Raw genomic sequence first — 26,306 nt, 5'->3', positions numbered from 1 at the left:
TAAGAACGAGACAGTTTTAGGAGGAAGAGATGCCTTGTGCTTGCAGTTGTTTTATTGCACTAGAATAGCTACAGTGTTATCCAACAGGTCTGAAATCACAATTTAAGTGTGGAAAATGAAGTCAGCCCATGATCACAGAGGACCTGCGTGTTGGAAAGGAAATTAATCTAATAAATGGCTGTTCTGTGTGAAAATCCCAAAACACTTAGACACAAAACACTGACATCCTGTTAGTCACCTAGGCTCGTACAAAGGTCCTGTTTGTCTCTTAAAATTAATTTGTTTACACGTGATTTTGTTACATTACAGCCTTATTCTAAAATTGATTAAATACATTTTCTACACACAATATCCTATAATAAAAAAGAAATTGTTGTTCCAAATTTAGAAAAAAAATAAGAACAAATACCTTATTTACATAAGTATTCAGACCCTTTACTATGAGATTTGAAATTGAGCTCAGGTGCATCGTGTTTCCATTGATCATCCTTTTTTATTTATTTGTATTTTTTTACCCCTTTTTCTACCCAATTTCATGGTAGTTACAGTCTTGTCTCATCGCTGCAACTCCCGTACGGACTCTGGAGAGGCGAAGGTCGAGAGCCGTGCGTCCTCCGAAACACAACCCAACCAAGCCGCACTGCTTCTTGACACAATGCCCACTTAACACTGAACCCAGCCGCACCAATGTGTCGGCGGAAACAACATACACCTGGCGACCTGGTCAGCGTGCACTGCGCCCGGCCCGCCACAGGAGTCGCTAGTGCGCGATGGGACAAGGACATCCCTGCCCGGCCAAACCCTCCCCTAACCCGTACGATGCTGGGCCAATTGTGCGCTGCCTCATGGGTCTCCCGGTCGCGGCCGGCTGCAACAGAGCCTGGACTCGAACCCAGAATCTCTAGTGGCCTTAGACCACTGTGCCACTCGGGAGGCCCCTCCATTGATCATCCTTGAGATGTTTCAACAACTTGATTGGAGTCCACCTGTGGTAAATTACATTTATTGGACATGATTTGGAAAGTCACACACCTGTCTATGTAACATCCCACAGTTGACAGTGTACGTCAGTGCAAAAACCAAGCCGTAATGTCAAAGGAATTGTCCGTAGAGCTCCGAGACAGGATTGTGTCGAGGCACAGATCTGGGGAAGGGTACAAAACATTTTCTGCAGCATTGAAGGTCCCCAAGAACACAGGGGCCTCCATCATTCTCATTCTTTTTTGTACACAAAAAAAAATACTTTTTTTGCTTTGTCATTTTGAGGTATTGTGTGTAGATTGATGAGGGGGAAAACAATTTATTCCATTTCAGAATAAGGCTGTAACATAACAAAATGTGGAATAAGTCTAGGGCTCTGAATACTTTCCGAAGGTACTGTATATACACACACACACACTTCCGTATTGTAATGTTCAGTGATGATTATAATTACTGCTCACTCTCTAGTCACTGTCTCTGCAGGGTGAGCCGATGCCGCAGGATGACCTGGAAGTAGCTCAGGCGGGTCGGGAGCTGAACCAGGAAGTAAATCGTCTGATGGTGGCCATGAGGGACATGCTGGCCAACATCCAGTTTCAGGAGCCACCTAGAGAGGACAACCCTGACAGAGACGAGGGGGAGTGGGACTGAGATGAGGAGGACACAGAGAGAGGTGGAGTGAGACTTGAGGGAGGGGTACATAGAGATTGGAATGGATAGGAGAAAATAAAAGGTTGATTAAGATGAATGGAGATGGAGTACAGCAGGGAGGTAGGAGGATGAAGAGTGGGTGAGGGAATAGATTCAGTAAGGGTAGCAATAACCTTAAAGAAAGAAATGGCAGGTCATCTATATGACCCAAACATCAAACCAACTCTCCCTTTCTGATATAGGCACAGTAGTATCACCTCTTCCTCCTGTCATAGTTAGTCAGTCAGTCCATCAGCCCACTCTCCTTCCTCATGTTGTCCCATTCTCTTTCCTCAGGACAGTTGTTCTTACTGATCTAGAAGATCAGGAGGCTGCATTCATCAAGAAAAAAACTATTTCAGTTGTTCTTTAAATCTTTTTTAAAGGAACATTGCTTATCATAAATCCCTATGGTGTTGTCTTAGCAACCCAACGTCGTACACGCATTGACAGTCTACTGCCATATGGTTTGATGAGAGTCAGGTTAAAGGTTAATGAGTGTCTGATAAAAGTCCGAATTATACAGTAATTCACCTTATGAGTGGAACAAATGGACTTAACTTCATATTCCATTTTTAAAATTGGCCATAACAACTTTCATTTTTAACTTCGACTCCCAATTAACCCTGTTCATCATTGCTAAGACAACAGCATTTTAAATTCTATCTGATTTTGAGGATAAAATTCAAACTGATCAGGATATTTTTCTGTTGTGATTCTCTATAAAGAGGTATTTTGACCTTACCTGAAATCAATTCTAGGCTGTTTCTTAACTAGGGCCCGAAGTTGGTCCCAATGAGGTCACGTTGGCAGGAAAAACTCCTGGCCCAAGTCATCTGTTAATATCAGGAAGGGATTGCATCCAACCCAGTACTGTAAATACTCTGCTTAGAAATCATTTATTACACAAGCTAATGTAAAGACAATAAACTTGCTGTGCATATGGTTCAATATTGAAAATTATTCTATTTCATAATTATTCTCTTTCCAGGGTAATAGGGGGTTAATTCTGTGTCTTAGCCTCCCACGCCGCCTGATCATGAGTGTTTGCTGCACGGTTAGTGGTAATCAGTCTAGAAATTACAAGGCTATCTGTGTCTACCATCCCAAAATATCTGTCCTTACACTTCTGTTGAAGTCTTTGATGCTGAGAAGATTAAATGTTATCTGATATGCAGTCAGTCAGTTGTTGCTAATGCATCTGCCATTACTCAATCTGAGGACACTGCCTCTCAGGTTCCCGTTACAATAGAGCAGTGTTACCCAAACTTGGTCCTCGGCACCCCAAGGGGAGCACGTTGTGGTTTTTGCCCTAACACTGCACAGCTGATTCAAATGATCAAAGCTTGATGATTAGTTGATTATTTGAATCAGCTGTGTAGTGCTAGGGGAAAAAACTAAATGGACACTCCTTGTGGTCCTGAGGACCGAGTTTGGGAAGCCCTGCAATAGAGAGTCTTACGTATGTTCTATTGGTGCTTGTTCCAATATCAGTTTACTAGGGAAATGTCTGAGTCGATCCCTCTATCCCTAGTGTCCTTTTTTAACCCTGGAATAACAAGAATATTTATGAGTCATATTTTGCCACCCTGCATTCATGAGCACTCTTTCTCTCTGGTAAAAAAAAAAAAAAAAGTAAAGATACCTTAATAGAAAATGACTCAAGTAAAAGTGAAAGTCACCCAGTATAAAGCATTTCACATTCCTTATATTAAGCAAACCAGACGGGACCATTTTTTTTAAATGTATTTATGGCTAGTATTTTTAATTAAGTACTTTACACCACTGCCTTCTCCATAGCAATGGTGTAAAATACTTAAGTAGAAATACTTTAAAGTACTACTTAAGTAGTTTTTTGGGGTATCTGTACTTTAAAAGTTGTAAAAAATATAAATAGTAAAGTAAAGTACCGATACCCCAAAAAACAACTTAAGTAGTACTTAAGTATTTTTTTACTTAAGTACTTTTTACACCCAAAAGTATTCCTTACATTTTGAATGCTTAGTAGGACAGGAAAAGGATCTAATTCACACACTTATCAAGACAACATCCCTGGTCATCCGTACTGCCTCTGACCTGCCAATGCTTTGTTTGTAAATGTAAATAATCAACTTTTTTTTTTAATGGTGCCGTCTGGTTTGCTAATATAAGCAATGTGAAATGATTTATACTTTTACTTTTGATACTTAAGTATTTTTAAAACCAAATACTTTTGACTTTTACTAAAGTAGGATTTAACTGGGTGACTTTTACTTTGAGTCATTTTCTATTAAGGTATCTTTACTTTTACTCAAGTATGACAATTGGGTACTTTTTCCACCACTGTTCCATATTCCTTTTGATGTTTTATTTCCTCCATCTTTTGGTTGTGTGTCACTGATTCTTCCAAGTAATTTGATAATTGAGATGTTTCCCGGGGGTTTAAAAGAGTCCAAGTTACTGTCCTTGAAAGACCATCTGGCAAAAGGAACAGACCATCCCATGATACTCATTTGCATAATTGCCTAGTTTTCATTCCCTTGAAATAGTCCAGAAATATGCTGTTTCCTATCAGAGGATGTATAAATGAAAGCAGAGTCAAAGGGTACACCGCCGCTCACACACACACACTCAAAAACCATACTCGCTTAAAAGACACCCACATCAACAACACACATACATCCACTCTGTAATGTTTTTGAATAGAACCACATGGTGTAATGCTATGGGTGCAGTTGGTAGACTGCTGCTCAAACGAGAGCCTTGTTCCAGAGTTTACCTGGAGCTACTGCAGTGCCTGGTCACGAGGGGTGTTCATGTGAGGTCTACCCTCTTCCCTGCTAAGACATGTCCCCAAAAGCAAATGGTCGGTAGTGTTCACTGTGATATGAAGTACATTCCCAGCTCTATGTGAGCCTCGGGGTCAGAGGAGGATGGGACTATTAGAGACATATATCTAGAATTTGGAAAATAAATCTCCCTCTGGGGCAAGACAAAGGTTCTTAGCATTCAGAATGAACTGAAGGCCTACATCACAGTACATCGATAAATCTATAACGTGGGTAAATCTTTCTCTATTGGATTAGAGAAACTACTGAACATTCAGAACTGTAAATAACTAAATCCAGGGAAATTGATAAATTCAGTAAATCTTGATCTATTCAGTTTCTCCTTGTAACATTCTCCATATTGCTTTCTTCTATCAACTGTGGGTAGAAAAGTTTAAATGATTTATACATATTTTCCATTTCATCTACAGTTATGTAGACAGGTGATAATTAGTATGTTTTACTAATGGTTTATGAAGCATGCAGTAATGGTTTATTATAAGCATGGGTGGAATTGTGGGGAATGCTGTAGAAAGTTTCCAAAGTGAAGTCATTTTGTCATGTAAAACTGTGTGTGTGTGGGGGGGTGGTACGTAGAAGATTTTACAATGGTGAGTTCCCAGACTTCTTCCAAGTCCACCTCTGATTGTAAGTATTTATAATTCTAAAGTTAAAGCTGGTACAGTTTTGCCTGCTGGGATGTACTATTACATGGGTAGTTCAAGGCCACTGTAAAATAACTATATTGGGTTATGAGACGTTGTTCTAAGAAACACCCTGCGAAACAGCAGGAGCATTGATCAGCACTTGTAATAGACCTTTAACGGTGTACTGAGGTTGAACTGGGGTTAACGTTCACTACCGGTCAAAAGTTTTAGAACACCTACTCATTCAAGGGTTTTTCTTTATTTTTACTATTTTCTTCAAATAGCCACCCTTTGCCTTGATGACAGCTTTGCACACACTTGGCATTATCTCTGAGCTGTGCTCACTTGAACAGAAAGGTGGCACGGCTGTCCTTCGTGGGCAAATTTTGTCATCAAAGTCTGGCATTCTCTGGAATATTGGTGCTTTCAATACAACTGGGAACTTGGGGTAAAAAAAAGGTTGAATCATGATGACATCCGTGATCTTCAGGTCGGAGCTCGAAAAAGGAGCCCGGGTTCCCGGGTTCCCGACTCGTTGGAAACTCGTTTAAAGTGTATTTTCCCAGTCGGAGCTCATTTTTTTCAGAGTTCACAGTTGTCTTGAACTCACTGAAGTCTGAGATTTTCCAGTTCCAAGTTTCCAGTTGTTTTGAGCGCGGCTGAAGTCATTCTGGATTGACAGCATGGCCAATGTTGAATGTTTATCCTTTTAAGCTTGGAAAAGAGACCCTTGAACGCAGACTTGGACAACACACCCACTCCACTGAATAGCAGGCTAGTGATTGCTTTGCAATGCTTGCAGTTAACCACTAAAAAATGTACAGTGGGGCAAAAAAGTATTTAGTCAGCCACCAATTGTGCAAGTTCTCCCACTTAAAAAGATGAGAGAGGCCTGTAATTTTCATCATAGGTACACGTCAACGATGACAGACAAAATGAGAAGAAAAAAAATTCAGAAAATCACATTGTAGGATTTTTAATGAATTTATTGGCAAATTATGGTGGAAAATAAGTATTTGGTCACCTACAAACAAGCAAGATTTCTGGCTCTCACAGACCTGTAACTTCTTCTTTAAGAGGCTCCTCTGTCCTCCACTCGTTACCTGTATTAATGACACCTGTTTGACTTGTTATCAGTATAAAAGACACCTGTCCACAACCTCAAACAGTCACACTCCAAACTCCACTATGGCCAAGACCAAAGAGCTGTCAAAGGACACCAGAAACAAAATTGTAGACCTGCACCAGGCTGGGAAGACTGAATCTGCAATAAGTAAGCAGCTTGGTTTGAAGAAATCAACTGTGGGAGCAATTATTAGGAAATGGAAGACATTCAAGACCACTGATAATCTCCCTCGATCTGGGGTTCCATGCAAGATCTCACCCCGTGGGGTCAAAATGATCACAAGAACGGTGAGCAAAAATCCCAGAAGCACACGGGGGGACCTAGTGAATGACCTGCAGAGAGCTGGGACCAAAGAAACAGCCTACCATCAGAAACACACTACGCCGCCAGGGACTCAAATCCTGCAGTGCCAGACGTGTCCCCCTGCTTAAGCCAGTACATGTCCAGGCCCATCTGAAGTTTGCTAGAGAGCATTTGGATGATCCAGAAGAGGATTGGGAGAATGTCATATGGTCAGATGAAACCAAAATATAACTTTTTGGTAAAAACTCAACTCGTCGTGTTTGGAGGACAAAGAATGCTGAGTTGCATCCAAAGAACACCATACCTACTGTGAAGCATGGGGGTGGAAACATCATGCTTTGGGGCTGTTTTTCTGCAAAGGGACCAGGACGACTGATCCGTGTAAAGGAAAGAATGAATGGGGCCGTGTATCGTGAGATTTTGAGTGAAAACCTCCTTCCATCAGCAAGGTCATTGAAGACGAAACGTGGCTGGGTCTTTCAGCATGACAATGATCCCAAACACACCGCCCGGGCAACAAAGGAGTGGCTTCGTAAGAAGCATTTCAAGGTCCTGGAGTGGCCTAGCCAGTCTCCAGATCTCAACCCCATAGAAAATCTTTGGAGGAAGTTGAAAGTCCGTGTTGCCCAGCGACAGCCCCAAAACATCACTGCTCTAGAGGAGATCTGCATGGAATGGGCCAAAATACCAGCAACAGTGTGTGAAAACCTTGTGAAGACTTACAGAAAACGTTTGACCTGTGTCATTGCCAACAAAGGGTATATAACAAAGTATTGAGATAAACTTTTGTTATTCACCAAATACTTATTTTCCACCATAATTTGCAAATAAATTCATTAAAAAATCCTACAATGGGATTTTCTGGATTTTTTTTCTCATTTTGTCTGTCATAGTTGAAGTGTACAGGCCTCTCTCATCTTTTTAAGTGGGAGAACTTGCACAATTGGTGGCTGACTAAATACTTTTCTGCCCCACTGTATCTTCATTATTTCTCTTCATACAACAAGGATTGAAAAGGATTTGCCAGTAGATTGTCGACTTGATTCATGATGATGACGGCTATCTTGCTAGCTAAGATTTTGAAAGTATGATGTTGACATGATCAGTCCAATCAAAGCTACTGTAGATATAACGTGATTTGACATAATTTTATCTGTGGCTAATGACCTTGAGCTTTCTTGGGGCTTGAATTTTCAAGTGTCCCCATGAGTGACAGAACACTGAGCCAATCACAGCGCAACTAGAGAACATTACCAACCCCTACGCTCTGTATTTTCCGCTGGTTGTCCCACCACCACAGAAAGCATTGAGCTAGGCTGAAATTTTGGAGCTGCCTTCCTCAAGAAAGCAAACAAGAGATGTTTGAATGTGGCTTTGTTAAATCAATGATTTATTTATTTTTACATTGTTTATATTGTTACATCGTATTAATGCCAAAATAACATTCAAAACAAGTGGGGCTAAAAGCACGTGGGGCTAAACAAGTGGGGCTAAAAGCAGGTGGGGCTCTGCCACATCACTTATCATGTGTCCTATTGGGACCCCCCTACCCCATCCAACCCCTCTTGTCTCTCTCTTTGACAGAGTGTCCAGTCCAGACACACATATGGCAGTTGGATGCCTCTTTTGCAGAGTGTGTGTGATTGACTCAACATCTGGGCCTGTCTGGTCAGGTTGGAAGTTGTAGTCCCAGGTAGGAGTGGTGCTCCTCAGCTAGAGGCTGATACAGATCTGGGTCTGGCCCTGAGTGAATGAAGGATTCTCCTGATCTCTCCCACTGACTATGGACAGTCTGGCTGCTTACAGTCACACTGCTGCTCTCCACAGGTGAGAGAATGCTGCCTTTTGCACAAACTGCAGTTTGTGTGTGTTATATCTCCCATGGAATCGCTAGAGGAAGAGGCTGGTTATACAAGCACTGAGAAGGATTGTTTCAAAGGCTAGATCCATAACACTTAGCACTTTGTTCAGAACTCTTTATGTGGTTTCCTCCAGCAGTGAGTATTCACTTCTCAGCTGTCACAAGTTTTAACAAATATATCTTGTTTTGGACATATTTTATGAACATTGTCAACTAAATGATATATTTCATGTTTAGGTTTGGTTGAAAGTGATGTTGCTTCATGAGTCAGAACTCTGTCCTGAATGGATCACTGTGTATTGTTATTGGCTGGCTGGGATGAGGTTCAACACACGAACTCAATTTGTCCTTGTGTAGGCAGGCTACTGTAGCCTACGTGTTCCCTGAAGGGCAGCTTCTTGCGTCATAATGAACCTGAGGCTCCGCTTGTAGTGTGGCGAAGGGTTTCTGAAGTTGGAAAACGCTTTCTTGATTGCTCTACAACACGGTATAAAAACATTTACTCATAGTGATTGTAATGAAGAAGAAAAAACATCTGATTCAATGTAGCGGAGAAAAGAGCCCGCCCTTCTGTCATAATCGGCTCCGTACACAGGACAGGTAGTGCCCCACACACACACACAACCTGTCAAAATGCCAAGTGGCTCTGCTGCAACTAGGTCACTACAAAAACCCTCATGCGTAATGAACCAACCCATTCAATCGGATTTGACTATCCCAATCCCCTCGCATTTGTTTTGGGTAATAGCGCGCGTTACCGCTGATCTGGCAGAGAACAAACATCTTGTTTGCGAGCCTTTACAACATTTATTCTAAACTTTATTATAATTACAAATGTATTTCGCAATTATATCAAAGAAGAAAAAGACTGCAACAGTTTTAGACATAATCATGAACGCATTTGCAATTGCGCACTGAGCATAAAGTTCCCATCCAAATACAGATAAAGGCAAGGGAAATGAGCGCAGCGTGTCATTTTTTTACATTTAACTGATTATTGTTGTCGGTTACCATTAAGAATCCCTTTCCTAATATTCATAGGGGCATGGCCTTTTCAAGGTGTCGAAAGCGTTCCACAGGGATACTGGCCCATGTTGACTTCAATGCTTATTCCCACAGTTGTGTCAAGTTTGCTGGATGTCCTTTGGGCGGTGGACCATTCTTGATAAACACAGGAAACTGTTGAGTGTGAAAAACCCAGCAGCGTTGCAGTTCTAGACACACTCAACCCCGTGCGCCTGGCACCTACCGCCATGCCCGTTCAATGGCACTTAAATATTTTGCCCATTCACCCTCTGAATGGCACACATACACAATCCATGTCTCTATTGTCTCAAGGCTTAAAAATCCTTTAACCTGTCTACTCCCCTTCATCTACATTGATTGAAGAGGATTTAACAGGTGACATCAATAAGGGATCATAGTTTCCACCTGGTCAGTCTATGTCATGGAAAGAGCACGTGTTCCTAATGTTTTGTACACGCAGTGTATGCCTCGACCACCACATCCCAGATAAGATAAAGGCCTAAGACACAGGGCCGAGGCAGATGAATGTGTAGTAATAGCCCTTCCATCGTGTCTGGAGTGTCCCATGGGTGTCCCTAACGTTTTTTACACCGTGTATGTGATGCATGTGAAGTATGCTTTGTCTAAATCAATTGGCCACATCCACATCAGTTGTGCAAGGTGCGCGGTAAATTATATTTTAGTGCTGGGGAACATGTTCTCAACTATGTCTTTGAATGACTTAATAATGCTCAGGAGATTAGTAAGTACATCCATACTACACACTCTCCATCCATTTTACTCCCCAATCTTGTTAAGTATTTCCATGCGGGATCACGCGTTCATTAGAGTTTGTGTCAGTCTGAGAATCATGCGGTTGGCTTTCGCTATGAGAAAGGAGGAGTTAGAGAGTCGGTGGACCCTTTTAAGAACACACTGTCACTTTGTGTGCCTGGGAGCTCAGTTGGATAGGCCTCAGTTCACACATTTGTATTGCTTGGAGCCTACTTGGACGTCCAAATGGTAGAGGATTTTCTCGCATGCGATCCAGCACCAATGAGCTGTATTCAGACTCAGACTAGGATTCTCATCACTTGGAAGTACCATATATGGGCTATGTGCAAAATACAGTTGGATAAACCTTTGAATCTGAACAGTTACTTGGGAAATAGACAATTTCACATGGATGATTCTCCACTGTGAGCATCTGGGCTCTTCGCTCTGTGTTAAAGTTCGTTCTGGAGACCTCCGTTTGTGGGAAAACATCACTCCAATTTCAGGGTTGCGACATAAACGTGAGCTAAACTACCTTCACCTCACACATTCTGTGCTTTTTTTCCTGCGGTCACAGCCCAGTTGTATAGGATATGATGTCTATAGAATAACTAGTTCATTCTGTTACACTATGGAGACCACAAAGAAAATATTTTAAGGCATTTTCTTTCCACCTCATGCAGTAGCCTACTACAGCAGAGAGCAGCAGACATGATGGACAACACGTCTCAACATAACTTCATCATGCACCACCACATGGAGCTGAGCGCCCTCGCCATGTACAGCGAGAACAGCACCAACAGCGTCTGGGAGCAGAACTCTACGACCTGCTCGCTCCGCATTCCACAGGAGCTGTTCCTGACGCTGGGCCTCATTAGTCTGGTGGAGAACATCTTAGTGGTGCTGGCCATCATCAAGAACCGCAATCTGCACTCGCCCATGTACTACTTCATATGCTGCCTGGCCGTCTCCGACATGCTGGTCAGCGTCGCCAACGTGGTGGAGACCATAGTCATGTTGCTCACCGAACACGGGCTGCTAGTGGTCACACCTGAAATGCTGCGGCAACTAGACAACGTCATCGACATCATGAACTGCAGCTCCGTGGTGTCGTCGCTGTCCTTCCTGTGCACCATCGCCGCGGATCGATACATCACCATATTTTACGCGCTGCGTTACCACAGTATCATGACCACGCAGCGCGCCGTGACCATCATCGCGATGGTGTGGCTGACCAGCATCACCGCCAGCATACTTTTTATCGTCTACCACTCGCACACCGCCGTCATTGTATGCCTCGTCACCTTCTTCTGCATCACTCTTGTCTTCACCGCAGTGCTCTACATGCACATGTTCATCCTGGCGCACGTGCACTCGCGGCGCATCATGGCCATCTACAAGTCTCGCCGCCAGGGCACGAGCATGAAGGGCGCCATCACGCTCACTATCCTGCTAGGGGTTTTCATCCTCTGCTGGGGACCCTTCTTCCTCCACCTTATTCTCATCCTCACCTGCCCCACGACCCCCTTCTGCACCTGCTTCTTCAGCTACTTCAACCTCTTTCTCATCCTCATCATCTGTAACTCGCTCATCGACCCGCTCATCTACGCCTACAGGAGCCAGGAGCTGCGCAAGACACTCAAGGAGCTGCTCTTCTGCTCCTGCGTCACCTTTCGTTGCGATTCCATACTTGAGTGTCTATTTCCATGGAAGTTCACGTGACTGCAGGGTTTGTTCAGGAATAAAAGATTATTTGATATTTGCGGCACTATTGCTGTTGAATTAACTGAAATACATAGTTAATAAATTATGAGACCTCAGGTTGGATTGCGCACAACGGCACAGCCACGTATGGGACCTTTTACCAACCCCTGGCCTCTTCCATGTTGCAGGCCAAGCCATACATATATGCCATACTTGCGTGTCGAATAAATACTTGAGTCATAATCTGAAGCATCTAAATCTAATTATACACAGCAAATGTGTGATCAGAATTGTAACACCCACAGTGTTAAAAGTACTTTCTTAGAAATCATATGTAACCATCTCAAATAGCCTAGTGTTAAACTAACACTTTTAAATGTGTTGATAAATCAACACTGGGAAAGTGTTTGGTCCCTAGCACAATGGGTGTTGCAAATTCCGACTTAAATTAACACTTTATATGAGCTGATGCTGTTACACTTTCTCAGTGTTAGCGAATTAACACCTGTGGTGTTACAGTAACTCGTTTTGGAGTGTTATTTTAACACTTTAGGGTGTAAAGACTGCACATTTATTTCCCAGTGTTACTATTTTTCTGTGTGTTTGTTAGTGACAGAGACATGATTGTTGCATTCGATGGCTTTCAGTCATCTAGCCTTCACCAAGTGAGTGACTAAGTGAATATTTGATCATAAAAATGTAATTATTTATGTTAATACATATACATTACTTTTTTTTTTTATTATGTTGAATCAACGTGGAGTAAACATTGATTTGAAGTCTGTGCCCAGTACAGGCCACATTAACAAGTCACATTATGCTGTCTTTCAAAGTGTTATATAATTCCTACTGGAATCTAGTCAGTCTGGATATCCAACACCCACAACTGCAGTTAGAATGACTACCAAGGTAGGGAAGATTGATAAATGAGACTTCCTTAACCATCTGAACTGGAACAACCATCTCAATAACAGGTGAAATAAGGCTAACTACTTACAGATTGGATTAGTTTAGATTTTTTATTTATTTATCTTTGTTTAGTATAAGATCAATGAATCAATCAAGGTGCATGCAGAAACATAGGCCTAGATATTAAAACAAACTGTTCTAAAAAGCAACCGGCAACAAAGCATGCTGGGAAATATGATAATGAGGCCCCTCCCATGTCTTCAATCTGAGAGAGTTAACGGAAATGAACGCAACACAGCCGAGTAACAACATCACCACACAGTGTTGATTCCACTGTGATTCAAGTAACTTCATTTATTCACTGCAGGTGTTTTTTAATTTCAATCCCACTGGTGTTATCCCCACCAGAATCAACACTCAAATGTAACACTCACAACACTTTTTATCTCAACACTGAGATTTTAACACCCTCAAATTTGCTGTGTAGTTATCATCTCCATACAACAGCAACTGACAGAACTTTTTCAAAGATGCCAATGTCTGTAAAAGCTTCGGGTCCAGTTTTCTCAGGCACCAAGAAACTTTGGTTTAACAGTACATTACTGTAAACTTTATAGTAATGTTCTACAGTAATGTACTGTTAAACTAGAGTTGCTTTGGAATTTACGGTAACATACTGTACATTTTGTTAAAGTAATTTACAGGTAACTGGCTGCCAGTAAGTTAGCATAAAAACAACATGATTATTTTACACTGTACTATGTAGGACAAATAGTAATTTGTGCTTTAATCATATAGCCAACACTGGAAATATACTTTAAATAAGATATAGCAAGTGTTCTATTTAAAATAGGAAAGAATTTCCTGGAATGTTGTTGGGAAGAGGATGTTGTTTGAAAGAGGCTATTGTTGAAGAAAAATCCATGGGCCTACTGATACACTAGCCCTGATGCTTTGTATGGAGTCAAATAAAGATGCACAAAAATGAGTCATGAAGTTGTTTTGTACAAGAAAACAATTCTGTCACGTTTTGATTAAATAAAATGAGTGCATTGTGAAGTCCAATAATAGCCTAATTGGTCTATATAGAGAGTTGCATTTTTATTTATTCACTCATTATTTGTTTACATCCAATTTCCAAGTATGTACAAAGAAGTTTCACGGTATGATTTAGGCCTAACTTAGCCCACTTAGGCCTTTGATAAAAATGGCCTATAAATTGAAATAAAACTTTGGGATTTCATGAAATACATTTTATTGCAATCTTAAAACAGATCAGACATTTTAAGATTATCCTCACCATTTTAATGCAAATAATAATGTATGCATAGACAGAAACAAAATGTTTATTTCAATGTTTATTTCACAAGTAGCCCATGTAATGTAGGCTAGGCATGTTTTTTAATTGTGTTATGGATGTACTGAATACTTTGAATGTTTCAACATATTTATAACATTTTCAAAAGCCTCGAGGGTATAAATATTTATCCCTTTAAACAATCCATGCTATTTTATGGCTATGTGTCAGAACCAAGGCTCAAACTTATCTCATTGTAAATGTGTACATTTGATTACTTTTTACTGTATTTCAACATATGGTCTTGCTATGGTCAAATTGTACTGATATATACTGAACAAAAATATAAACGCAAGATGCAACAATTTCTAAGATTTTACTGAGTTACAATTTATATAAGGAAATCAGTCAGTTGAAGTAAATTCATTAGGCCCTAATCTATGAATTTCACATGACTTGGCAGGGGTGCAGCCATAGGTGGGCTTTGAAGAGCATAGGCCCACCCACTTGCCAGCCAGGCCCACCCACTGGGGAGCCAGGCCCAGCCATAGTTGAGCCTTGGAGAGCATAGGCCCAACCACTTGTCAGCCAGGCCCACCCACCACCCAGGCCAGATGTGGAGGGGCTGGCGTGGTTACACGGGGTCTGCAGTTGTGAGGCCGGTTGGACATACTGCCAAATTCTCTAAAGCAACTTTAGCGGCAGTTTATGGTACAGAAATTGACATTCAATTCTCTGGCAACAGCTCTGGTGGACATTCCTGTAGTCAGCATGCCAATTGCATGCTCCCTCAAAACTTGAGACATCTGTGGCATTGTGTTGTGTGACAAAACTGCACATTTTAAAGTGGTCTTTTATTGTCCCCAGCACAAGGTGCACCTGTGTAATGATCCCGCTGTTTAATCAGCTTCTTGATATGCCACACCTGTCAGGTGGATAGATTATATTGGCAAAGGAGAAATGCTCACTTACAGGGATGTAAACAAATTTGTGCACAACTTTTGAGAGAGAGAAATAAGCTATTTGTGTGTATGGAACATTTCTGGGATTTATTATTTCAATTCATGATGGTGTATTATTTAATAACAGCATCAGTAATGAGGACAATGATAGTACGCATGATAACAATATAATTATAACATTATTGTTGTCATGATATCATTTGTTGCTATAATATTGTTGTAATATTGATAATTAATAATTACTATTATTATTATTGCAATACTAATAATAACATAATTAATTAAAAAAATATGTATTGCTCTTGTTATTGTATGTACAGTGTACATATTGCATGTCATACATATCTTAATCATGTAATGTTTGTTGATGTCAATCCTCATTTCTTTTAGTCAGCATGTGATCCTGTGGATAAAAAACATTTTCATAAAAAACTATTTTGGTCCAGAAGTGTAATTTCAACCTTTCTCAAGCCACAAGTGATGTTATGTGAGAATGAATTTAGTTCCCTCTGAAATAATGTATGTGTCTCTCTTGTCCATATAAAGGCCCACAAGCTCTCTGTCCTCAGTGTAACCTGGGCTGACCGTCTGTCTAACTGTCTCCTCTCTGACAAGAGGAGAGGTCTCTATCTAGGTCTACAGTCCACTGCTCTTTTAAGTCCTCCAAGGAAAGCTTCAATCACTTTTAATATATTATTAAATCATTTTGAAATATAATAATTACTTCCTTTTTCTATTTCAGGTATCAATATATTTGGAGACACAATTTTTTATATAAGAATACAATTATATACAGCTGTATTAGCCTGGCTGATACAAGACCAGGAAGAGAGGAGGACCGTTTGTTTTGAGCCAAGCTATACAGCTGTATACTTGCTATCATGGGATTGACAAATCATTTGTTCAATGTATTTTAAATATGGAGAGATATGTATGCAAAATGCATTTATTTTTAGTTAAGCTGCCCACTGAGACACAAGGTCCATTCAACTAGCTGACCCCGGGGTGCTTTTTAATGGAAGGAGACATTTTTAAACTGATGGGGGAAATTAATTAAGACGCCCAAAAGCAGCTTTTAAGTTGGATAATTGTCTGATCCCCGTTTTAAAATGAAAGCCTTTGAACCCTAACCTTCACAGATCACCTAGTTCCTTTCCTTCGGGGTGAAATGAAAAGTGTGTTTGTCTGTGAGCTTTCTAGATGTCCTTTGCACTATTGTTTGTTGAATGACTTCAATTGGCAACCAAAGTCAACCAAATCAACCAAAGCCATATGCTGTATGCAAAGATGTGACAGGAGCCTTTATCAAATAAACAGAAAACTGGTTGAGCAGCATCTGAGATTGAGAGTGTGCTGATGATACTGTAACCTTTGGAACTTGATGGACCCTCTCCACGTGGTAGCCGGTCGTTGTGGGCCCTGGGGTAGGCTGTGTATTTTGGGAGGACTGAGCGCCTGGAATGCACTGTAATAACAGAGGGCTTTCATATCAACAATTTTTTGAGGGGCCCTTTATTGGGCATCAAAGAGGAATTTCTGTCATTTCACTGAAGCAACAGGGGGGAGGGGCTGACACAACTGTCTTCTCCATTAGCTCTGCTACACAAAGCTGCTCTGTTCACATCTTTCCCTGCTTTGGCTTGAATAATCAACATGCTTGCCCTCATTCCTGACAAATGAGTCCTATAAATGAAGAATACTGTATTTCCTCTACAAACTCAAATTCATCAGTGCTTTATAATAGTTTTGGTTTGAGTGTAGTACATGATGAAGTCAATGTGGACGTAGTGTAACCTCAGCCATGCCCCTTTTGACCTTGGGTGCTCTCCAAGTACAGGGATTCTATGCAGGTCAGTACAGAGAAATCAGTACAATGACAGTAGAAGTGCAACATCTCAGGAAACATGTAAAAATGATGTAAGGGTCTACGCAGAAACCTGCTCAGAAATGTGTATCTGGAACACACCCCTTATGTACGTGTGTCTCTGCATGCACATCATCACCCTGCCATGCCTCTGAGGTCACCACATCCAATCAGAGAACATCGATAGAGGCGATTAGGCATGTAGGGGTTATGGATGGATGACTGAGGTTGGGATGAGATGGGTGCAGTAATCATTTAGTGGCTGGCATCCAAATGAGAGCTTGAAATCCTGACAAGGACCTGATTGTACAGGCTCCATTGTACGGCTCCATACTGTGCGTGTTTTCCCCAAGAAAGTCTGGTCTGAGCCCATTGTCTCCTAGTCACACTGGAATCAAATTAGGTAACCAACATTCTTACTTGCCTGTTGATGCCTTCTGCCTAACTCTGTATAGGATATATTTTCAACAATGATCTATACAATGAACTGTACATAAGTATGAAACTGTAAACTGTATGATACGACCCCAATCCAAAAAATAGCACAAGTATATGTTCTGTGCATGGAAGCTTCCGTGAAAATCTAACTACAGTATTCTCTTCAGCAATATGTTCATTTGAAAGTGAGACATTACTGGGAAATGCTGAAATTAGCTGGTTTGCTCATTTTTAAAGAGAGGTTAGATAAAGGACAGTTTGAAACTCTTAGGGAGACAAAATGTTAGGTATGGGGTCATACCATGTGCCCAGTTTAATTGTGTTTGTGTGGGTTTCGAAAACTCCACATTCAGTCCCTTTCTGAGATGAGAGGTTATACAGAGGTTATTTCAGACATATTGGTTTACAATTTATTTCCCACAAGAAATTCAAAATACATCTCAATAGTGGTTTTGTCATGAATAAGAGAGGTCCTCGGAATCGACCAAAAATGTAAGTCGTAAACTCACTTAAAGCCTTTCAAATATGGATACTGTCTCATCAACGGTGCTTCATGATGTGAACTGCCATTTTATAACTGTTGACCAGATAACCCTGTCATCAAGTCAACTGGTGCTGTGACTCATCATGGCAATCCTCCTCACTAACCTTACTGGCATAATGCAGAGTCAGAGAAGATAGATAAGTTATGAGATGCATGATTTAATCATTTTGACAGAAGTGTTATATGACAGTAGCATCAATTTCATCAGCTTCACTACACTCTGTGCCCCCTGCCACTATTAGGGCCCTTTGTATCAAACATGTTAGAGAGGCTCTGGCAATTTCTGACCACTAGATGGCCATATTGGCTTTGAGACGTGGGAGGGGCGGACAAGCAACTCTTGACCAGTGCTGGCAAAACATTTATCCTCAGTTTTTCTCACTACCCCCAGAATTGGCAGTGCATGAGCCAGTGTTCTACAGACGTGGTCTTGGAGACCCACAGGATGTGGATACTTTAGGGATTAAAGAACAGTGACATAGTCCATGATTCAACTCTCAGCTCTCAAACCCAGTCGGATTCCATACATAATCCCTCTGATCTAGCTTTCCACTCCCTTGTCTATGGCAGTGTGGTCAGTAACGTAATCATTGGTGTTAGCGTCATCTTTAGAGGGACACTATGGTTTATTGATGTTCTAACAGGTGAACGCTCCTCTGCTAAAGCACAGTTAGCTCAGCTGTATTGCAGATGAACAGGAAATCAAGAGCTGTCCCACACTATGTGGCTGGTTAGCGACAGGCTCGCTCACATTGTGTGGATCTAGTTGCTAAGCAGCAATGGTTGGCAGACACTGAGGGGGCAGGGAGGAGGGGCGGGGGCTGTGGTGGCTGCCTCATTCTGGTCTCTGTGCTCTGAGCAGAGTTTCCTCAGCTGTTGGTTTCACGGGTGTTGGCTTGTCATCCTCTCCACAGGCTCGGTGTGAAGACAAAGCAAGCCCAGACGTCCAAAGAGACTAATGGCCCGTCACAATCGTGTTTCTGGAAATCAGAATACACGACTATTGGAACAGAGGCAATTTACAGTGTGAGATGTACTGTATGCATGTACTGTAGATGTCTCATACACACACACACACACACACACACACACACACACACACACACACACACAAACAGGACCTGCTTCATAGGCAGGCCATCTGTCCATGAGGAGCGCCACTGGAGTCTTCCTCAGAGCACTTAAGCACATCTGCTACCTGACTCAGCAATCAATACATATCTCAGCGGGCAGAGACTGCAGAGAGTTGAGGCATAGATAAACATCCTTGGACCAGACTATTCACTGTATAATGATTGCAGTGTTCATGCTAATAAGGGCCACAGCAAGGTTGTGGTCATCAGTGTTCCATTCTCCATTCTTCTTCCTCCCTGAATCTGCCGATACTGAATCTTAATGTTTCTGAGATTACAGTTATGGGACTGACTTTGGGGAAAATATATTTTGCTGTAAGAAATTGTTCATCTCTGTCATTAAGGATATGTAGGTGTGAGTGATCTCCTAGTCTATAGAAAAACTGCACCATGCCACAAGACTATGTGCACACAGAGCAATAATCAGTAACACTGTTCAGTGTTTAAGATCATCTTCTCTCCTCTCTCATCTCCCTGACATCTAACTAAGCTGTGTTGTTGCTTTCACATGACTCTGGGATTTTTCAAATGTTGGTGGTCGTGGTCGTAGTGGTGGTGGTGTGTGTGTGTGTGTGTGTGTGTGTGTGTGTGTGTGTGTGTGTGTGTGTGTGTGTGTGTGTCTGTGTACACGTGTGTTTTTGACCAGCATCCCTTTGACAGCCACGACTAGCCAAAATATATTACTGACCCTTACCTTAACCTTCACCAAATGTTAACCAATTCGAAAATTAAATATCGGTTTGCAAGTCTGCAAGTCTGCAAGTCAGCCGCGTCCCGTTAGTTTTTCCCTGACTCACACACTGGGATGCTCTGCCGCAGGTGTCTGCCATTGGTCAGCGACTGTCTCTCTCCAGGACATAGATGACGTCAGCAATTGGTGGAACATACTACCCGTTTCGCCACACAGCAGACCTGCGCAAGATAAAACCTCCACTCAGCACATACCAAACCCTTTGCTTCCGTGTGCAACTGGGACCAGCGCCCTCTCCGAGTCGCTCATAACAGTCAACTCGCCCACATCCACAAGAAGACGAACATAACACACAGGACAGGATGAGGGAAATCGTTCACCTTCAAGCCGGCCAATGTGGCAACCAGATCGGAGCCAAGGTATAAACAAAATAATCTTCCCAAGAGCTGACTAGTTTAACCGTTATAATATTTTTACGCAAGTGCTGTTGTGCCATTTTAAAGCATTGTGATGTAATCTTTTTTTTTGCATGTAATGCATCCGTATATATTTAGTTATATCGAAGTTGTGGGGCAGCGGGTTTACTCAGTAACGTTAGGTTAGTTGAATAGTTTGGGATCCCCGCCTGTGTCGCAGATTGCGAAAGATGCGTAGTTCGGGTAGATGGAACTAAACTCTGAGACGGGAAAGGAAGTGAGGCATTTCACTCTCTCCTTTTTTCTGGTTCATACACAGTCAATATAGTAAACAGACCTGACTCAGATGCTGTCGCATTGGTGCCTATGGGAGAGCCCACACCTTAAACAGACCGGAACTGTGACCATTTGTTTTAATGGTAAACGGCCAGAGATCCACCATCTTTTGGAAACTGCGAGTGTTGATGCACAGAAAGGCGTGGTGAGACACTGTTGAAAACCACCACGCCCTCGGGTGGACTGCAGGGGGGCCAGACAAAGGCTCGGACTGTTGGGGCTGGTCCCGCTGCGCAAACATTCCACTGAGGGCCCGAGTACAATTTACAGGCCGCTGTAACAATGACAAGCATAGCTCTCTTTCTCTAAGCAGCATGCCAGCCTCCAGTAGATGTGGTAGTTGATAGCCTATATAGATAGACATGTATGACATGTTTGACTTCGCAGCAAACTGAATGGATCAGTTAATCAAAGTCTTTTTAACGGAGGATCAAATTATGATACCTCGTCCTGAATTACCACTGCAGATAGCCTACAATCACACTGACTAGTGGTGTGGGCTGCTGTCAGGTTTGATGGTCAATTAGACAGTGAGTCTTCAGGAAGGGTATTGCCTAAATGCTGAAAGTTTTTCTGTCTGAAGCTGTAATGCATTTTTGATGGTCTGTGGCTGTTTTTTTAGCCTACAGTAAACGGCTTCTTATTTTGTTGTTGCTCTGTTTTGGATGACATCACCTGCACTTACAGCCAGCCAATCAGTTGATGTTGTATATGACCATCTAAAACTAAACCGGTCTACAGTTCTTCCTCTCTTTTGTTGTGTTTTGACCATCTGGGGATAGACTACATTAGTTCACTATGATCTATGAGTCTACTTGAGGTGGAGACGATTTATCATGGATTTGTTCAACATGGTGGATCATAAATGGCAATCATTTCAGAGTGAAAGACATAGGGGGGCTAATGATACTGTCTCGTCAACCTGATGAGCACATATATTATTCATAACATTTAAGGCAGCCTTTTCTGAGCCTCAGGTGCCTCCGTAGTGATTTCGGACAGCTACTAACCTCTTCCTCATCATAATCAGCCTCATCACCATTATCATCATTACCCAGAACCAAATCTACAACTACAGCATCAGCTGAAACATACTTGTTTTACCACAGCTGACCAAGTGAACCTGTCATGTATCCACTTTCCTTCACCCCCCTCTGGAGTATTTCACTGGTGACTCAGCTCTTTTGCTGATTCTGACCACCGTTTCTCTAATGGGGCAGTTGTTGGGAAAATGACTTGTTCATAATGCTCAGGTTACTCCCAACAAAGAGAAACCCAGAGAGATGGGGAGGGGGAGAGAATGTGTTGGGAGTGGGACTTTTTGTCATCTGATATACTGCAATGGTGACCTCATTCTGATGCTCAACTATGATGTGGCAGTCTGTCTACTAGCACCACACATCTGCCATTGCTAATGCAGTACATGATGAAGTCAGATAACAACGGAAGAAATCTACACTTTTGCCAGTGTAGCAATAGGAACAGAATGAGAGCGCAAAAAGTCCCTACAGACTCTTTAGTCATATAACTCTATTTCTCTATCGCTGTCAAGTGGTTTCCCTTTTATCTCTCTCTCCCTTTCTTATTTATTTTCTGTTTCTTTGTTTGTCCCCTAAAGGAGATATTCCCAGATTAAGTTACAGAGCCATAATTAAGGAACAAGAGGATCTCCTAATTACCGATTTAGATGGCAGGGGACATCTGTTTGGGACAGGATAGATAATTAGAGAACTAGGGAGTATCTTCTGCAGAGGAGAGGGATGGAGCACAGCACCTGGGGAGAGGAAGAGGGACACCATTGTCGGAACTCAGATAGTCTTCATACTGGGTGTGGTGCCCTTGGTCACAGCAGTCTGGACAGCGGGATAGAGGAAAGGTTGTTTTTGTCAACACACTGACACCATATGGGATCAATGTCACTCCATCTGGCTGGCTGTTGAGTGACACAGATACTGACACCAATATGGGATCAATATGGGGCTTTTGAGGGACCATTGTTATTGTGCACAGTATCTTTTTGGTGTTTGTCTGCTTTTAGTGAATGCCCAGATGGTGTTTTTTGCTTAAAGGAGAACAGCACTTTGCAGATAAGGACTTTCTATTGCATAGTAATGAGAAACTGAGATTAGCACAGTAAAATTGACAATATCTAATCTGTGATTTGATATGGCCATTTGGCATCCTCCTTCCAAGTACGTGTCCTGTGTTTGCCCTTGATAGTGATGACTGTGTGGGCCTGCGGGTGTCTGTCTGTGTTCTATTTTAGTCTTTCATAGGGCTCTGTCTCTGTCTGTCTCTCTGTCTGATACACACACACACTGGCCTATACACTCAGTTACAGTATACATATTTGAAGTGATCAAGGGGACTACATTAGGCATTGTCCTCGTTTGTCTTTTTACCTAGCAACACACTTTCTGTACGTGTGTGCAGGCATATATATATATGTGTGTGTTAAGCAGAGAGAGCCTCTCCAGATGGAGTCCGTCCCCCCCTGAGAGGGCCTCTACCTCAGTATGAATCTAGTGGCCCAAGGCCCTGGGGGAGGGTGGAGACAGCTGGACTAACTGTTGGCTTAAATGGGGTCATGGAGCAGAACCCAGGACGGATAGCAGACAAAGCCTAGATGCCCATTATCCCAACTTACATTGGGCCCACACTCCTAACAGTTTTTACTAGAGCAACCCACTAATTTCAGCTCCAAGTACCCCAGTGATAGTTCAATATGGTCCCGACTATAAGTCTGCTGAGAAGTTTCCATCCACTTTGCTTGTATAGAACTACGTGTTACTGGTAATGTTTGTCTTTGTGTTGTGCAGTTCTGGGAGGTGATCAGTGATGAACATGGCATCAGCCCTACAGGGAACTATGAGGGCGACTCCCCACTGCAGCTGGAGAGGATCAGTGTCTACTACAATGAGGCCTCATGTGAGTGATACTGGAACTAAATACACATCTACACAAGCCCAAAAACAATACTAAAAGCCCTGTTGCTCAATACTTGTAATGACCTGTTTCAGTTGAACACTCTTTGGGGTTTATCTAGACTTGAGAATATCCACTTTAATCCTATTATCCTGAACTTGACTGTGATATACAGTAGTATTTATTAGGGCGTTGCAGGTAACAACATCTGCTGTGTCTCCCCAGCCTCTAAGTACGTCCCCAGGGCCATCCTAGTAGACCTGGAGCCAGGAACTATGGACAGTGTTCGCTCTGGGACCTACGGACAACTCTTCAGACCAGACAACTTCATCTTCGGTCAGTATCAGTCTGTCCAACGTGGGTTAAATATGGCCACAGTGCTCAGTGATGGCATTAGAAGAGTGGCTGTTACTTCCTGACCACAATCTGCCATTTACAGTCTCTTCTGTCATTATCACTAACAACATAAATAGTTTGATGTAATATTTCCATTAAAGACATTTGCTTTTATTTACTTACAGTAAATGCTCCCAAATGTCATTAAAACATTATGTAAATGTATAGCTCCTGTACAAATGCAGCGTTGACAACTGCTGAAGCTCTATCTTGAAGTGTGTTGTTGCCCTATAGGTCAGAGTGGAGCTGGTAACAACTGGGCTAAGGGCCACTACACAGAGGGGGCAGAGCTGGTGGACTCAGTACTGGACGTAGTCAGGAAGGAATGTGAGAACTGTGACTGTCTCCAGGGCTTCCAGCTCACCCACTCCCTGGGAGGGGGCACAGGCTCTGGCATGGGGACCCTGCTCATCAGCAAGATCCGGGAAGAGTACCCTGACCGAATCATGAACACCTTCAGCGTGGTGCCCTCCCCTAAAGTATCAGACACTGTGGTGGAGCCCTACAACGCCACCCTGTCCATCCATCAGCTGCTGGAGAACACAGACGAAACCTACTGCATTGACAACGAGGCGCTTTATGACATCTGCTTCCGCACGCTCAAGCTCCCCACGCCCACCTACGGAGACCTCAACCACCTGGTGTCGGCCACCATGAGCGGTGTTACTACCTCCTTCCGCTTCCCCGGCCAGCTCAATGCTGACCTCCGCAAACTGGCTGTCAACATGGTGCCCTTCCCCCGTCTGCACTTCTTCATGCCTGGCTTCGCCCCCCTCACGGCGCGTGGCAGTGCGTGCTACAATGCACTGTCTGTGCCTGAGCTCACCCAGCAGTTGTTTGACGCCAAGAACATGATGGCCGCTTGCGACCCGCGTCACGGACGCTACCTGACCGTGGCCATGGTGTTCCGTGGTCAGATGTCCATGAAGGAGGTGGACGAACAGATGTTGGCCATCCAGAGTAAGAACAGCAGCTACTTCGTTGAATGGATCCCCAACAACGTCAAAGTGGCCGTCTGTAACATCCCGCCCCGCGGTCTCAAGATGTCCGCCACCTTCATCGGGAACAACACAGCCATCCAGGAGCTGTTCAAGCGCATCTCCGAGCAGTTCACCGCCATGTTTCGCCGCAAGGCCTTCCTGCACTGGTACACCGGAGAGGGCATGGACGAGATGGAGTTCACCGAGGCAGAGAGCAACATGAACGACCTGGTGTCAGAGTACCAGCAGTACCAAGACGCCACCACCGAGGAGGAGGGAGAGATGTATGAAGACGATGAGGAAGAGTCAGAGAGCCAGGCCCGGTGAACACCTTGGAAGAAGAGCCAAGCTTGTGTAAACCCAGCCAACAGAGCTTTGTCTATGTGTAGCAAGGTTGTTATCTGCCTCATGTACACTGTACTGTATAACCCTCCCTCCCTATACCCCCCTGCTCTCACTGTCTTTGCTAACTGTTAGCCCCACTTTCCTTAGCCCTCTGACCAACTCATGGCCTCCTGTTGATTTATCCTGTTGATAAAAACCTCCCAGACAGACCACTAAGTTGAATGGGTGAAATAAAGTGTCTCATAAACTGATGACGAATAGCCCTTAATTTCTAATAATAAACATGTTAAAGCCTACTTTGTAATTAGCTTTTTCTGACTTGTTTGGGGATATTAAACATTAATAATATTATACACCATCTTGTTTTGCTACACTGTGTTCAGGGTTTCTGAAGTTGTTTTTAGTGGAAACAGGGACAGTGTATTGCAGTACAATGACTAGGGGTCTTTCTTCTAGAAAAATAGGATAAAGCAGAGCCTTGTTGAACTTGGACTCCACTGCATGACTGTCCCATGTGGAGGTGACCTAGATGCTGGATAAAAATACTGGATCTCAGTCCCCTGGAGGTTGAGGCACCTTGGGCAGCATGGGTGGAGTCTGGACAGAACAGGCTGTGAGGAGCTAAGATGGTGGATGATCTACAACAAGTGTCAAACTGATTCTACAGAGGGGTTGCGTGTCTGAGTTTTTGCTCCTCCCTTTGACTTAAGGTCACTGACTAGTAAGGAACTCCTCTCACCTGGTTGTCTAGGTCTTAATTGAAAGGAAAAAACAGCAGACACTAGGGCTAGGCCCTCATGGAATGAGTTGACACTGCTGATCTACAAGATAGGCCTTCGGCAGGCTTCCAATTACACACTTATCTGCATGGTCTAAAACATGTAGACAATCCTGGTCCTGGAGTGTTGCAGGCACTTCATGTTTTGGATTTAACCGACCTGGAAGACCAGGTGTGTTGAGTTTAGACAATCACTGAACTGATCAATTAGTTTAGATGGTCAGGTGTGGTGCCTTGTTGGAACAAAATCTAGTCGCTTACCCCTGTTCTAAAAGGAGGCAGGAACTCTAGTGCATACGGTTAGAGCCAATTGATTTGAAGGACAAGGAGGAACAGGTAAAATGTGGAGAGTGCTGCGAATATGACACATTCAAAAACAAATCAACAATCCCAA

At 42.7% G+C, this 26,306-nt stretch overlaps 3 protein-coding genes across 6 annotated transcripts in view; all 3 read left to right on the top strand.

Annotated features, from left to right (window-relative positions):
• The window catches only part of tcf25 (TCF25 ribosome quality control complex subunit), a 34,012-nt gene extending 31,381 nt beyond the window's left edge, over nt 1-2,631 (top strand). The window contains exons 18-19 of one of the 3 annotated variants that reach the window (XM_029721343.1): nt 1,465-1,654; nt 1,969-2,631. In XM_029721343.1, coding sequence (XP_029577203.1) covers nt 1,465-1,632 — 168 coding nt within the window. In that variant the 3' untranslated portion in view covers nt 1,633-1,654; nt 1,969-2,631. Of the gene's footprint in view, nt 1-1,464 lie in introns of all 3 variants that reach the window. The other 2 variants (XM_029721342.1, XM_029721344.1) reach the window with 2 other exon arrangements.
• Nucleotides 2,632-9,833: 7,202 nt separating this feature from the next.
• mc1r (melanocortin 1 receptor) lies at nt 9,834-13,872 on the top strand. 2 transcript variants are annotated; one of them, XM_029721341.1, is made up of 2 exons: nt 9,834-10,715; nt 10,881-13,872. In XM_029721341.1, exon 2 carries the CDS (start codon nt 10,906-10,908, stop codon nt 11,914-11,916), a length of 1,011 nt encoding a protein of 336 aa, XP_029577201.1. In that variant the 5' UTR covers nt 9,834-10,715; nt 10,881-10,905; the 3' UTR covers nt 11,917-13,872. The 2 variants fall into 2 exon arrangements, with proteins under 2 accessions (XP_029577201.1, XP_029577200.1); XM_029721340.1 differs by having other exon boundaries at nt 10,878-13,872.
• A 6,070-nt stretch (nt 13,873-19,942) lies between these two features.
• Nucleotides 19,943-25,430, top strand: LOC115167173 (tubulin beta-3 chain). Its single transcript, XM_029721339.1, has 4 exons — nt 19,943-20,155; nt 23,308-23,416; nt 23,639-23,749; nt 24,044-25,430. Exons 1-4 carry the CDS (start codon nt 20,099-20,101, stop codon nt 25,114-25,116), a joined length of 1,350 nt encoding a protein of 449 aa, XP_029577199.1. The 5' UTR covers nt 19,943-20,098; the 3' UTR covers nt 25,117-25,430.
• Nucleotides 25,431-26,306: the final 876 nt, after the last annotated feature.

This window comes from Salmo trutta, chromosome 29 (assembly GCF_901001165.1).
Source record: "Salmo trutta chromosome 29, fSalTru1.1, whole genome shotgun sequence".
In the NCBI taxonomy this organism is placed as follows: domain Eukaryota; kingdom Metazoa; phylum Chordata; class Actinopteri; order Salmoniformes; family Salmonidae; genus Salmo; species Salmo trutta.
Note: the sequence above shows the minus strand (reverse complement) of the source record. Positions and strands in the feature narration are given on the sequence as shown.